Source organism: Kogia breviceps, chromosome 10, assembly GCF_026419965.1.
Source record: "Kogia breviceps isolate mKogBre1 chromosome 10, mKogBre1 haplotype 1, whole genome shotgun sequence".
In the NCBI taxonomy this organism is placed as follows: domain Eukaryota; kingdom Metazoa; phylum Chordata; class Mammalia; order Artiodactyla; family Physeteridae; genus Kogia; species Kogia breviceps.
This window is the reverse complement of record NC_081319.1, coordinates 71,088,785-71,103,967: the sequence shown is the minus strand read 5'-3', so window position 1 is coordinate 71,103,967 and position 15,183 is coordinate 71,088,785. Positions and strand designations below refer to the sequence as shown.

The window sequence follows — 15,183 nt, the reverse complement described above, 5'->3', positions numbered from 1 at the left end:
TAGAGGTTGGGACTGCATTGGGCCCCTCCAGCCAAATCTGGTCCACACAAGATTGGTTCATCTACCCTTTGGCCATATTCATTTCAAAAAGGTGACTATCCCAGAAGTCCTACTGAAGTAAACCAGATTTGGCTGAAAATTCCCTTTTACCTCCCAGGATAGATTTTGGCATTTACCAAGTGTTCAATTAACGCGCATTAGCATGCCTCTGCATGGACAACACTTAAGCCACAAATTAAGACAAAAGGTATTTTATTCAAAAAACGCCAAGTATAAAAAAAAAAAAATAAGATCTCTTTTATTCCCCTGTACAGTATTTCACTCAGATAAAACCAGCAGGCTACATGCTGCTCAAAACACAGCCCCAGAGAGGATCCGGAAGGCACACCATCCAGAACTGCTTTTCATAAATCTATCCTATATACACAAGTCAGCAATGCCCCTCCCCCATCACCCACGGACCCCATGCCCACTTCGGTAAGCAGGTGAGGGGGCCCGCAGAAGTCAGGGAGCTGCAGCAGCTGTCCCGCCTGAGTCCCGTCACCCTATGAACAAACAGAGCAAGCGTTGCAGCCTTCCCCAAAAGGTCCCCAAGTCAGAGGAGGAAAGGAGAAAAGAAAACTATGGCGGCAGCTGTGGAAGCTTGGAGCAGGAAGGGAACCAAATAAATAAATAAATAAATAACATTGACCTCCAGGTTAGAATGTGCATCTTTCCAAGAAAAAAAAAAAAAAAAAACCCAAAACAAACAAACAAAAAAAACAGGAAAAATAATTTAAAGGCAAAATTAAAAAAGAATTAGATCAACTACAACCCTTTTGTACACTACCATGCCAACTGTACACACATTTACAGTTTTTCTGTTGATTTGCATTGTTTGTGCATTTTTGTGTATGTGTGTGTGAGGTCTTGGCTTAGAAACAGTTAAGTAAAAACCAAAAAGGAAGACCAGTTCACTTGGGAGTTTTACTAAAGGAGGTGGAAAAAGGGCAGGTGGCTCAGCATTTGGCCCTGTAGCCTCTTCCATGGCACCTTTCATATGAAGGATGGGGGGAAGGGGTGGGGGAGAAAGAGAGGGAACCAAACCCAGGCAGATTTTTGGAGAAGCAGCAGGTAAAAGAGGCAAGTTCAAGTATTTCTCCCAGCACAGCCGGAGTCCCCACAGAAGGCACTCAGAAGAGTCGGAAGAGGTGACAGGGACTTAAAATGGTGCTAGTCCTATCCCACCCCAACCCGATTTCCCCCTACCCGACCCATCACGGCATTCAGCAGAACTCTTGATGAAGGGAACAGTTCCATGGCTGGATTCTGATCCACTCCCACCCCACCCGCCACCCCTGGGATTTTGCAAAGTCCAGCAATGCTGGACACCGATGAGAAGGAGAGCTTCTATGGGAGGAGTTGAGGCCTAGGACGGCTGGAGTGGAGTCTCTTCCTCCCTTTGGGAGGCAGCCTCCAGGGCCTGGGGTCTGGAATGAGTTGTAAATGTTGTTCCTGTATCAAGCACTGTCCTGCTTGGAGAGAAGTGTCACTGGTACTTGGGAAGCTGGAAACAGACACTTCCCCTCCCTTGAGCATCTGACAGAGAGGGGAGAACCTGCCTGAGAAGCTATTTGCTGGGCCCTGGCAACAGGCTGTGGAGATGGATCTCAGCAGTTTCCTGGGGCAGGAGGACATCTTGCATCCATGGATGGTTCTGGATTTCTTCGAAGGATGGCCGATCTGATGGTCTCAAGGCCAAGCACCATCTAATGAGATGTTGACACTCTAGAGAAAGCAAGATAGAGGTTACGAATGACTCAACTTGTTTTTGCAGTGCAAAGGTCTTCCCACTTTGCTCCCCAGGTGCCCACAAGTCAGGGATCCAACAGAGACCCTGCCCTTTCTAAAAAGCTTATTCTTCAATGAGAAGGTATTAACTAACACCTAGATGTTCCAGTATGCTTTCAGCTAAAAACAGCTCCTCTCTTAAACCTGTAGTTTTCAAACTTCAATAGCTAGGGCCTTTCCCACGACGCCCACTCAACAGAAATAGGAAAGATGATGACAAGAGATTTTGATGAGACATCACTAAGCACGATGAGGTGATTCAATTCACCTACCGACTTACAAATATGAACACCACCCACGATGAGGTCACTGGAACCGCAGTATTTAAGAGAGCCTGCTTTAAGGGAGAAGGCTCAAAGAGCCCTCAACTTTTCACTTCCTGGCAAAACAGCCAGGAGTTGAGGGATCAGGATCCTTTGGTACTTGAAGTTACCTGAAGAGACCCTCTGCCTGAAGAAAACTTGGCCCCTGATGATCTCCTCATCGTGCTCAAAGGGAATATCTCCACAGACCATATCGTACAGCAGGATCCCCAGAGACCAGACGGCTGCCGACCTGCCATGGTAGCGATGGTAGCGGATCCACTCTGGAGGACTATACACTCGGGTCCCTGCAAGCCGGGGGAATAGGAAGGAAAACATACTTTTAGCAAAAATAAAACACAAAGCAACTGAGAGGTATGCTGAGTAACTCTTAAAAAAAAAAAAAAAAAAAAGCACCACCCTACTTCCCCTCCCAGGGCTAAAAGGAGTGGACGAGAAGCTTATGGCAGCTCTCCAACCCAAAGCATTACCCACTTCTCTACCAGCTCAGACCGTAAACAGCTCCAAGAAACAAACAGGGCTGGCCACAGACCCAAAGCCTGAGGCCTGTATGTGGTAGGACCACCCTCAATGGGAGGAGGGGATGAACATCTGCAAACTCAAGGGAGGTATCTCACAGACTATTGCTTAAACTGCATTAAATGTCCTTGCCCAGGAGCCGGGTGAGAGTTTCATCTCAGATATGATCCAGGCAAGGACACTTGTACAGTATCCTAAGTCAGGGTGCCCTTTGAAAGGCCTTCCTCCCCACCCTCTGGATGTATGGGTAGACACCCACACCCCTTCCTCCCCACACTGGAAAGGTGGAGAGGCAGGGCTGGCTTCAGACCACGTGATTCCTGTTTACAAACTTTGAGTTGTAAAAAAAAAAAAAAAAAAAAGTGGGGCCATCCCGCTGGTGCTCACCAGGGGGCAGCAAAGACTGGAAGGAAAAAACATGGGAGGACCCGGCCAGCCATTAACTGTTAAATACAAAAAAATGCAGCCCAACCCAGCGTCCTCCAAGGGCAAATAAACACAAACCACAAGCCCCAGTCACAAGTTTTGAAAGGCTGTCGTTTGTTAGGTTAAGCCGCTCAGATGATGACCCACCCTCCCGTGCTTTGATCTCAAGCTCTCCATTCCTTCTTTTCTGAAAGAACCCTCTCCAAGCCCCTCCCTAGGATAGGTTTTCATCCTCTCTGCGGAGACACCCAACTAATTTTCAAACCAGCAAGAGATCTTATTTCACAACATTCATTCCCGACTCCCTCACCCCACAACACCAAAAAAAAAAAAAAAAAACCCCAACAACAATGAATTATTTAGCGAAACTGTTTCTATTCCTTATTCGTCCCTAAATCAAAGGGAGAAAAAAAACCTGCAGCTCTAAAAACTACCTTACCCAAAACTAACTCCCTTATAAAACAAAACAAAAATGACAAAACCGGCGTCAATTTTCATCTCTCCCGCTCTCTCCTCCCCCTTCCCCCCTCCCATCCTTTTACTGGCGGGGAAACTGGGTCAGACTTCAGAAATCTGGGCTACGGCCCGTTGCCCGCAACCTCTTATTCATCGGGAAAGCTTGGAACCCACTGAATTCCACTTAAAAAATAAAATCATGCCAGAAACATTACAGGTTCAGCTGGCTTGAAATCCCCGGCTTTCCTACGCTGGGAAGCTCTCCTTCGCCCCACCCCTGCTAGCATCGAGCCAGACGGCCCGATGACCTTTACAAAGGGCCGGAGAGGAAAGCCTACCCAGGCCTCCAGGCCAGGCCGAGTCACCTGGGCAGTTCCCTCCCGGGCAGCTCCGCCCCCAGGCCTGGCTCACCATCGAAGTCCGTGTAGACGGTGTCCTTGAGCAGCGCCCCCGACCCGAAGTCGATGAGCTTGAGCTCGCCGCGATTGAGGTCGATAAGGATGTTCTCGTCCTTGATGTCGCGGTGAAGCACCCCGCAGTTGTGGCAGTGCCGCACGGCCTCCAGCACCTGCCAGAAGAAGCTGCGGGCCAGCTCCTCCTGCAGGGCCCCCCTTTCCGTGATAAAGTCGAAGAGGTCTTGCACCGGCTCGGGCCTCTCCAGGATCAGGACGAAACTGTCGGGCCTCTCGAACCAGTCCAGGAGCCTAATGACGCCGGAGAAGCCCGAGCTCACCTTCTTCAGCAGAACCACTTCCATGGGCACTCGGGTGCCATTAGGCTGCAGAGGGGCGAGGGGGCTGCGTTAGGGCGGGAGTGGAGGGTGCCCCTCACCCCACTCATCCTGGGGGTCGCCCCCTCCAGGGTACTCACCAGCTCTCCCCAGTCTGAAATGCGGTCCTTCTCCACGTGCTTGATGGCCACCTGGAAAGCCCCCCAGAGAGCGTTAGGTTCCCTCGCCCGGGCCAAACACACCCGTGCGCCCCCCGTCCGGCGCGCCCTCCCCGCGGCGGGCCGCCCACTCACCGGCAAGTTATCGGCGACACGGATGCCTGAGTAGACCGAGCCGAAGCCGCCGCTGCCCAGGAGCGGGCCCACCTGGTACTGTGACTCCAGGGGCTCCTTCTCCTTGCCTAGGAAAGGGGGAGTCACAGGGGACTCAGTGCCGGCCTGCGAGCCCCCAGCTCCCACCCTGGAGGTCCAGCCGCCACTCCATCCTCGGGTTGGATGGGGGGGGCACTCACCGGGCGCCAGCTTGGTGGCGTGCAGGTCGTTGCAGGGCGCGGCGCGCAGGTGGGCAAGAGAGTTGATTTTGGACAAGAGCATCCCAACCTCCAGGATGTCGGCGTAGGGACGGTGTCTGGAGGAGCTGCAGCAGGAGCTGGGGCTGTGGTTGTGCCGGTGGCTGTGCCTACGGCTGGGGCTGAGTCTGCGGGTGGCGTTGCGGCTGCGGCTGGCGCGGAAGGCCGAGGGCGAGTCGGAGGACGACTGGGGGCGCTGCCGGGGCTGGCGGCTGACGGACACGCCGGCGGGGTCAGGCAGCGCAGAGGGCGGAGGGGTGGGCGGCTCGTGGGGCTTGTGCCGCAGCGCCGCGGCACAGGGAGCTTGTAGCTGCTGCTGCTGCTGCTGCCGCCGGTCCCGCCGCCGCCGCCACCGCCGCTGCCGCCAAGTCCTCTCGGGCCTCCTCCGCCACCGCGGCCGCTGCTGCAGACACCCGGCTCGCCCTGCCGCCAGGAGTAAAGGGGCGGAGCGCGCCGGCGGGTGGGGGGCGCGCGGGCGGGCGGGGATGGGGCGGGGCCTCTCCGGGAGGCCTAGGCGGGGAGCGGGGCTGCAGGGCCGGAGGAGGGAGGAGAGGGGGTGGGGAAGCGGCGGGACAGGGCGACTCCCCTCCGCCCCCGCCCCTCGCGCTCTGTCGCCGCGCCCCGGCCCCGCCCCCGCCGCCGCGTCTCCAGCCAACCAGAAGCCGATTGATCTGCATAACACGGCGCGCGACGCCCACGCCCCCGCCCAGCTCTCGCGGTCAGAATGGTCTCTACGCCGCCACGACGTGGCGGGAAGGAAAAGGCGCCAAAATGGAGGGGGAGGGGCGCGGGGCGTGCGGGTAGGCGGGAGCTGGGTGTCGAGCCGCTAGGGAGGAAGGATGGGGAGGGGCGTATCGATTCAAACCCAAACAATAACAAAGCCATCAAAGGCCGCCCGAGGCCGGCTCTGTAGCTCTCCGTTTCTCGGGGTTTTTGGGTCAAGGGCTCGAGCTGGAGCATAACAAGTTGCGCAGAGACGACGGGCGTTGGTGTCTCAGGCCGGGAGGCCGGCGCGCCGGGGTGTGAGGGACTGTGTGTGGGGGGGATGCCGACGAGGGTGGTCTTTATGTGTGACTCAGACGCAAGACCTCCAAGTCGGCTTGGGCGGGTTGACCACGCGCTGTGGGCTCGGGTTGGATCTCCCGGGGGTTGTGTGTTGGGAACGCGTAGGGGGCGAAGGATCTGCAAGATATGAGTCACGGTGGCTTCACGGAGGGAGTGGAGGTGTCACAGGCCTGGAATAAAACGGGGAGAGCTCCGCTCACTCGGGGGAGAGGTCCAGATCGCGGTTGTCACAGCCGGTGAAAAGATCAGCCCCCAGATTCCCTAGCAGATTTTTATTTTTAAAATGCTGAAAGGTTCCAGTGAATCCTGATGCCTAAGAAGTGATGTGTGTCAGAGTGCCCTGTAAAGAGGAAATCACGAAGCAAATGTTAGTATTGTGATGCCAGATGCTGTCTCAGCCCCTTCTGTGAGGGCGGGAGAGTGAAGAAAATTCCTCATCTAAAGCGAGGGTGGGAGGGCGCGCTTGATTTAATCAGAGTTTTCACGTTGTATTCACCTTTTCATCAGCCTGTTATTACCAGTCAGGCAATACTAGCAATTATTGGCTGCCCCCGAGTCTTGACTCAAAGGAAATTCGCCCCCTTTGCCCCCCTTGGAAATAACATGGAAACTGACCAATTCGACTTTCATCCTTTGTCCTTTTAAACTTCTTGTAGAGTTGATAACGACGTGTGAAATGAGTAAATTAAACTTCTATGTAATCCATACATTGAATTGTCAGGGCCTAAGTAATTGAAAGCTAACTACATCCTATTTTATTTTTTTTCACTTAAAGGAAAAATGAGGAAATCCAAGGATCTGTATAGCTGCAGTCATTAATGAATTTAAATGTTTCATTAAACGTTTTCTACAGCGCTTGTTATATAAAGATGCCCAGATATTTCACAACTTAATTTATCTCATGAAATATTACATATTTTCCTTTTGTTTGTGTACTGTGGCCTAATTCATTCATTTTTGATGACTAGGAGAAAACCCAAGGGAACAAGAATTATTCCTTCTTTTACAGATAGGAAAATGAAACATAAATAGGATGATACAGGGTCATACAACAGCTAAGAGAGGAAGAGATGAAATGACCCAAATTCAACTCCTGAGTATTCAAAGCTTTCCTCTTATTGGGGTCTAAAACTGTCCTTAGCACTAAGACATCAAGTATCAATGTATGTGACCCCCACCTCTGTCCCCTCTACCCCCCCTTTCCTTTCATAAGCCCTACTGGACTGTTCTTACTTGTTCCCACTCACCTAGCACTTTCCACACTTTCTGCTTTTGTAGATAGAGGCAGTCAACCTGTTCTGAGAATATCCTCTCCTCTTCACTTTTATTTAAAGTCTTTCCAGACTTCAGGACACAATTGTAGTTCCACCCCAGATTGCTAAAGAAACACCAAGCATTCTTTCACTGTCTATTCCACTTATCTGACAATCATGTGTTTCTTTTTTTGGTTTTTTTAAAAATCTATTAACTTTTCGGTTATTTATATCTTGTCTTCCCGTATTCCTTGAATGAATACTTTTATCCAACATTTGTTAATGAAGGGGAAGATCAAAATGGGTCTCAATAAAAAGGTCATGATTAAAGTCAATTTATACCAAATTTAAGTGAATTAAGTGGGCTTAAGCAAAATAAAATAAAGGTTAAGAACAACATTTAACCTGAGTTAGCCTGCTTTCAGATTTGGGATCTGGCACCTACTAGTTATGTGACATTCGTCAAGTTACTTAACCTTTCTAAGCTTTAGACTTTGAATGGAGATAATAATAGCGCCTACATCATAGGGCTGTTGTAAGAAGCAAATAAAATCTTGCACATAGGGCTTCCCTGGTGGTGCAGTGGTTGAGAATCTGCCTGCCAGTGCAGGGGACACAAGTTCAAGCCCTGGTCCAGGAAGATCCCACATGCCGCGGAGCAACTAAGCCTGTGTGCCACAACTATTGAAGCCTGCACCTAGAGCCCGTGCTCCACAAGAGAAGCCGCCGCAATGAGAAGCCCGCACACTGCAACGAAGAGCAGCCGCCACTCGCCGCAAGTAGAGAAAGCCTGCGCACAGCAACGAAGACCCAATGCAGCCAAAAATAAATAAATTTACTTTTTAAAAAATTCTGCACATAAAGCATGTAGACTAACACAGAGTAAACTAATAAATATTAGCTATGACGGCAATGATGCTGATTGTGATTATGACAATGATGATGAAAAGGAAGAATTTTGGAATGGTCTTGCACCTTGGAGGTTTCAAAGATAAAATGCTAGCTAGTTTGATTTTAATCATCTTGGGAGAGAATGTGATTCAAAATAGTTCTATAGGGACTTTCTGGTGGCACAATGGTTAAGAATCCACCTGCCAATGCAGGGGACACGCGTTCGATCCCTAGCTCTGGAAGATCCCACATGCCACGGAGCAACTAAGCCCATGCGCCACAACTATTGAGCCTGTGCTCTAAAGCCTGCGAGCCACAACTACTGAGCTCGCGTGCTGCAACTACTGAAATCTGCACGCCTGAGCCTGTGCTCCGCAACAAAAGAAGCCACCCCAATCAATGAGAAGCCCACGCACCGCATCGAAGGTAGCCCCTGCTCACCGCAACTAGAGAAAGCCCGCATGCAGCAACGAAGACCCAACGCAGCCAAAAAAAAAAAAAAAAAAGTTGTGTACATTAAATCAAGTTCAATCCGTTTCACTTTCTCTAGATCTTTGTAGGGCTAAATACTTAATTAGTTTTAGCTGAAGTGATTAACATTTAATATGGTGGGTGCTTCACAGCTGGAAGTTACAAAACATGGACCTTGCTTGGCAAAGAGCTTTTATTTACTTAAAACTGCTTTTAAAGATAATTATTAAACATTCAAGTACGTTTTGAGTTAAAAGTTACTCTTTGAAAAAAAAAAAAGTTACTCTTTGAAGGTAGGGAACTTGATGTTCATCAAACTATAGTTGTAAAAATAAAAACAAGCACAACTGGTGCTGTCTCAAAGATTCTAACAAAGAATCAGAAAAATCACACTAATAATTAAATGACAAGTGCTTTTGGAAATATAAAGGCCATAATTATGCTAACAGTTCTCTGGAAAGGGGAGAATTTGTTCATGTTAATTTGAACAATAGCCAAATTAATCCTGAGGTGGTTTCCATATTCTACCTGATATATGGATTTAATCAAGTCATTGTCAAAGGAATGACTTCAGCAATTTCTGTAATCACAGTTTAGAAGAGGTTTGAAAGGGGGATGCCTGTTCACTGTTTTTTAAAGTACCTCTGAGTCTAGTTGATGCACTTATATAACTAGGTCTGTACGGCTTTTACTCTATAAGCTATTTGCAATTAATTGGATAGAAATAATTTGGGTCTGCATCTCATTTCTCTCCTAAAATAAGAATTACTGCATTTTAAAATTTAATGTTTAATTTTGAAAAATTTACCTTTTTTTTTTTTTTTTTGTGGGTGTGTTTGTTTGTTTTCTGTACGTGGGCCTCTCACTGCTGTGGCCTCTCCCGTTGTGGAACACAGGCTCCGGACACACAGGCTCAGCGGCTGTGGCTCACGGGCCCAGCCTCTCCGCAGCATGTGGGATCTTCCCGGACCGGGGCACGAACCCGTATCCCCTGCATCGGCAGGCGGACTCTCAACCACTGCGCCACCAGGGAAGCCCTACCATTATTTTTTATTTTACTCTCTCCTTGTTTGGTGAAATAAATAGAAAGGAAAATTTGGAGAAAGTCAACTGCAGTACACTTATTTTTATATCTTAAAATATGTCCAATTACCTCAACGTTTATAAGATTATTTAGAAAAATTTCAATTTCACATGTATTTCATATGTGTGGAATATATGTGAAAATCTGCTACAAACTGACATGAAATAGTCTAAGTTTAAAAAGACTGAAGCCTCTGGGAATTCCCTGGTGATCTAGTGGTTAGAACTCTGTGCTTCCACTGCCAGGGACCCGGGTTCGATAGCTCATCAGGGAACTAAGATCCTGCAAGCCGCATGGCCAAAAACAAAGACTGAAGCCTCGATGGCCAATAGGCACATGAAATGATGCTCATCATCTCTAATTATTAGAGAAATGCAAGTCAAAATTGCAGTGAGGTACCACCTCACACTGGTCAGAATGGCCATCATTAAAAAGTCTGCAAATAAAAAATGCTAGAGAGGGTGTGGAGAAAGGGAACCCTCCTACACTGTTGGTGGAAATGTAAATTGGTGCAGCCACTATGGAGAACAGTATGGACATTCCTCAAAAAACTAAAAATAGGGCTTCCCTGGTGGCGCAGTGGTTGAGAGTCTGACTGCCAATGCAGGGGACACGGGTTTGAGCCCTGGTCTGGGAAGATCCCACGTGCCGCGGAGCAACTGGACCCGTGAGCCACAATTACTGAGCCTGCGCGTCTGGAGCCTGTGCTCCTCAACAAGAGAGGCCGCGATAGTGAGAGGCCTGCGCACCGCGATGAAGAGTGACCCCCGCTTGCCACAGCTAGAGAAGGCCCTCGCACAGAAATGAAGACCCAACACAGCCATAAATAAATAAAATTTTTAAAAAAACAACAAAAAACTAAAAATAGAGTTGCCATATGATCCAGCAATCCCACTCCTGGACATATATAGGGACAAAACTATAATTCAAAAAGATACATGCACCCCTATATTCATAGCAGTACTATTTACAATAGCGAAGACATGGAAATAACCTAAATATGGCCACCGACAGATGAATGGATAAAGAAGATGTGCTATATATATATATATATACGACTGAACCATAAAAGAGGATGAAATAATGCCATTTGCAACAACATGGATGGACCTAGAGATTATCATACTAAGTGAAGTAAGTCAGAAAGAGAAAGACAAATACCATATGATATCACTTACATGAGGAATCTAAAATATGACACAAATGAACTTAACTACGAAACAGAAACAGACTCACAGACTAGAGAACAGACTTGTGGTTGCTAAGGGGGGGGGGGGATGGGGGAGGGATGGAATGGGAGTTTGGGATTAACATATGCAAACTATTATATATAGAATGGATAAACAACAAGGTCCTACTGTATAGCACAGGGAACTATATTCAATATCCTGTGGTAAACCATAATGGAAAAGAATATGAAAAAGAATGTATATATATATATATATAACCGAATTACTTTGCTGTACAGCAGAAATTAACACAACACTGTAAATCAACTACATTTCAATAAAATAAATTTTAACATAAATAAATAAAAATAAAAAGACTAAAGCTTCCTTTTTAAGTTGTAATAATTGTGGTAGTGGTGGACAGCTAAGAAATCCAGAATGTCCCAGCTTCAGAATAGTCAGGAAATGTATGTAGTCAAGTTTGAACTGGTTCTTGTCCTTGATAAGATGTGACATTTGTTTCAAGTTTATAAATCTCCTTTAGTCAGCTTCCAATTCTCTCAGCAAGGTTGGAGAAAAGGTTTTTATTATTCAGTAAAGTGTATTTAAATTCATTACCAATTCATTTGGTGTTTTTTGGCTGCGTTGGGTCTTCGTTGCTACGCGTGAGCTTTCTCTCTAGTTGCGGCAAGAGGGGGCTACTCTTCGTTGTGGTGCACGGGCTTCTCATTGCAGTGGCTTCTTTTTGTGGAGCATGGGCTCTAGGCGTGTGGGCTTCAGAAGTTGCGGCTCCTGGGCTCAGAAGTTGTGGCTCGTGGGCTTAGTTGCTCCATGGCATGTGGGATCTTCCTGGACCAGGGATCGAACTCGGTCCCCTGCATTGGCAGGCGGATTCTTAGCCACTGCACCACCAGGGAAGTCCCTTTTTTTTAAAAAAAAAAAAGAATAAACATAACCTAGATTTATTTTTGGATTTTTACATTTAGTACTCACAATTTGAGTAAAAATAATCAATATTTATCAAAAGCACTGTACACAAAGATTTTATAGTTCCTGAGTATTACTGGATAGATAAAAACAAAATGGAGTACCTTAGAATATATAAAGGCTACAGGAAGCCTGGAGACTGTTATAAAATACCTTATTAGAAGATGAGGAAAATGTATGCTGCAGATCAAAAAGACAAGCACATGCACAAAAGCCCTGCATGCTTAACTGATAAAGAATAGGGGCTGTATATGTGCGTGAGAGAGACAGAGACAGAGAGAAAATTCATATGTTTGAAAGCTGATGAGGGGACTGTCTGCCATCTTCTAAAAGGTAGAATAAAATTGTTGATGCAAGACTTGGAAAAGCCTCAAAGTGCACCTAAAGAAAAGGAAAAAAATATTTTCTCAAAAAGACTTCATGGAACATCTTGCTAGACACTAAAAAGATGGTAATGAAAACATGTTTATTGTATATCTCATTTGTCTTTTAATAGTATACAGCTTTACTTTTCTGTATTTGGTTAGTCTCTATAACTAGATCATAAACATACTGAGGGCAGAAACCATCCTTTCATTGAATGTTAAGGCTAAGTGTCGGCAGTGGGTCAAGTGAAAGCAGCAAAAGTGACACTGTGATAGCAGCCAAAGTTAAGCATCAGAGATGTGCTGACCATTTTTCTAAGCACTTTACATGGATCCTCATATAAATCCTGTGACATGGGCAGTTTTACTATCCTCACTGGTTTACAGATAAGTAAACAGAAACAGAGAGAAGTAATTTGCCCAAAGTAACATAGCTAAGTGACGCAGCCATCTCCTCCCCACCATGCCAGTCTGCTTTCCCAAGGAACACAGGATGAGTTTGAGAGATTTAACAAGGTAAGCTATGATTAAGTTCTAACTGAGGGTATCATCCTCAAGAGCAGCATTCAGAGGAGGCTGAAGAAGTCAGGGAAGGCTCCATGGAGGATGTAGAACCCACCGTGGATCTTAAAGGATGAGTAAGATATGAATAGGTGGAAAGGACAGACGGAATGGGGGGAGCAACCTCAGGAATTTTGCAAAAGATGCTTTGTGTGATGTTCTTTGTATTCCCCAATGCATGGAAAATGAATGAATAATAGGTTCTTTAAATAAATCGAAAGCAGAAAGCCAGATAGAAAAATCAGTAGGACCTCCTGATGTCATGAGGCAAAATGTGAAAAAGATGAAAAAGATGATAGATTTTATTTCAGTCTTTATTAAAGAAGAAACTAGGAATCTTCTCTATTCAAATCATCTCTTGAAACTTACGCTTTGGGAATAGTAGCTTACACTGTAGTTAACACATAGGGTACTCAAGATTCAAATGACAAAGAAGACATGCATTAACATGATTGGATGAAATCCACTCAATAATTTGGAGAAACTTACATTTTCAACATATACTTCCTCTTTTCCAATTCTGTTTTAGCTCTTTTTTTAGGTTGGGTGCTGCTAAAACAAACATGGACAACTCACCACAGCCAGAACTAGAACAACTGTACTACAAATATGGAACCATTTTTTATGGCCTTCAATGTATAATTTTGTCAACCATTCTTTGAATGTCTAAGTACGATCTTGCTCACTCTGGAGAACTAGTGAACTGTGCTATCCTCTTTATAGAAATAGTGCTACTTTTCCCTGGATAGATTAAGCTTGTTTCTGTGTTCAGTGATGCTGCATTATTAGAGAGATACGCACTCACTAGATGAGAAACAAACTTATCATTGGCAGTCATCAGAATTACCTCTGAAGTCACTCTTATGAACGGGAGATATGTTGGCAAAGAGCCAATCTTCTTGTGCAGGGCAGTAAAGACAACACAGATTCCATACTTTAGCCCAAATTACATATATATCCCTGAGTTCAGTCTATCTTTACAGACCAACACAAGGCCATTTGGACTTCTTGCAGCTTTCTCTGATCATTTCAGCCAATAGCTTTTAAACTCACAGCAATTATTGCACTAGTAATCTGACACAATCATATTCTTCTGTTATCTGTTCACTGTCTTCATAGCATCATCTTTTTTTTTTTTTTTTTTTTTTTTTTTTGCGATACGCCGGCCTCTCACTGTTGTGGCCTCTCCCGTTGCGGAGCACAGGCTCCGGACGCGCAGGCTCAGCGGCCATGGCTCACGGGCCCAGCCGCTCCGTGGCATGTGGGATCTTCCCGGACCGGGGCACGAACCCGCGTCTCCTGCATCGGCAGGCGGACTCTCAACCGCTGCGCCACCAGGGAAGCCCATAGCATCATCTTTAAGAGCAGCAAGCATTAACTGAGTGTCCACCATGAAAGGATCCATGTTTCTCCAATGAGACCATAAGCTCTTCAAGCGTAGAGACTATACTGTAAACTTTTTAAGACCACATAGCTCCCTTTGGGAGGTACTAAGCAGACAATTTTTAACAATTAATTAATTTGTTTATTTATTTATTTATTTTTGGCTGCCTTGGGTCTTTGTTGCTACATATGGGGCTTTCTCTAGTTGTGGTGAGTGGGGGCTAATCTTTGTTGCGGTACGTGGGCTTCTCATTGCGGGGGCTTCTCTTGTTGTATAGCACAGGCTCTAGGCGCACGGGCTTCAGTAGTTGTGGCTCGTGGGCTCAGTAGTTGTGGCTCATGGGCTCAGTAGTTGTGGCACATGGGCTCAGTAGTTGTGGCACACGGACTCAGTCGTTGTGGCTTGCGGGCTTGGTTGCTCTGCGGAATGTGGGATCATCCTAGACCAGGGATCGAACGCGTGTCCCCTGCATCGGCAGGAGGATTCTTAACCACTGTGCCACCAGGGAAGTCCCAGACAATTTTTTAAAAAACTGAATTGAACTAAACCCAGAAGAGAACACATTTAAGATTCTGTGAATTTCCCTGACTCAGTCTTTGCCCCTGCTATTCTTATTATATATATATCATAATGAAAAGACAAGTAGTTGTTGAGCTTTCAAAAATAAAGAGTTCAGAGCAAATTTTTCTCTTTCTCAGAAAAGCCCTTTAATAAATTAAGATTGCCAAGTTCCTAAGCCAAAAGCTTAGAGAATTAGGTACAGTCTAATTTATAGGGATAATATCTAATATTAACTGAGCATTTACTGTGTGCTAAGCGTTAGTCTAATTAATCACTTTATGTGCCATATATACTGCACATACACATTAATATATATGATATTCATATGGCACGTGTACATATATTTTTTCTTTAATCCTCTTGATTATTATTATACCCAGGAAGGTAAAAAACTTGCCCAAGGGGCTTCCCTGGTGGCGCAGTGGTTGAGAATCCGCCTGTCGATGCAGGGGACACGGGTTCATGCCCCGGTCCGGGAAGATCCCACATGCCGCGGAGCGGCTGGGCCCGTGAGCCATGGCCGCTGAGCCTGTACGTCCA

The 15,183-nt window shown here is 46.4% G+C and overlaps 1 protein-coding gene across 2 annotated transcripts; it reads right to left on the bottom strand.

Moving 5' to 3' along the window:
• Positions 1 to 235: 235 nt before the first annotated feature.
• On the bottom strand, positions 236 to 5,299 carry PIM1 (Pim-1 proto-oncogene, serine/threonine kinase). Of its 2 annotated transcripts, XM_059076447.2 has the most exons (6): positions 4,796 to 5,299; positions 4,578 to 4,684; positions 4,425 to 4,475; positions 3,966 to 4,332; positions 2,264 to 2,440; positions 236 to 1,767 (listed from the first exon to the last, which is right to left on the bottom strand). In XM_059076447.2, exons 1-6 carry the CDS (start codon positions 4,875 to 4,877, stop codon positions 1,610 to 1,612), a joined length of 942 nt encoding a protein of 313 aa, XP_058932430.1. In that variant the 5' UTR covers positions 4,878 to 5,299; the 3' UTR covers positions 236 to 1,609. The 2 variants fall into 2 exon arrangements, with proteins under 2 accessions (XP_058932430.1, XP_058932431.1); XM_059076448.2 differs by having other exon boundaries at positions 4,425 to 4,684; positions 4,796 to 5,220.
• Between the last annotated feature and the right edge of the window lie 9,884 nt (positions 5,300 to 15,183).

Excerpts from the sequence above, each read along its gene's own strand:
- PIM1 (XM_059076448.2), bottom strand. The coding sequence starts at position 4,877 with ATGCTCTTGTCCAAAATCAACTCTCTTGCCCACCTGCGCGCCGCGCCC. Across the intron at positions 4,685-4,795 it reads CGCCACCAAGCTGGCGCCCG|GCAAGGAGAAGGAGCCCCTG; the intron begins GTGAGTGCCCCC and ends CCCCTTTCCTAG. Across the intron at positions 1,768-2,263 it reads CAGGCAGAGGGTCTCTTCAG|AGTGTCAACATCTCATTAGA; the intron begins GTAACTTCAAGT and ends TGCTTTCTCTAG.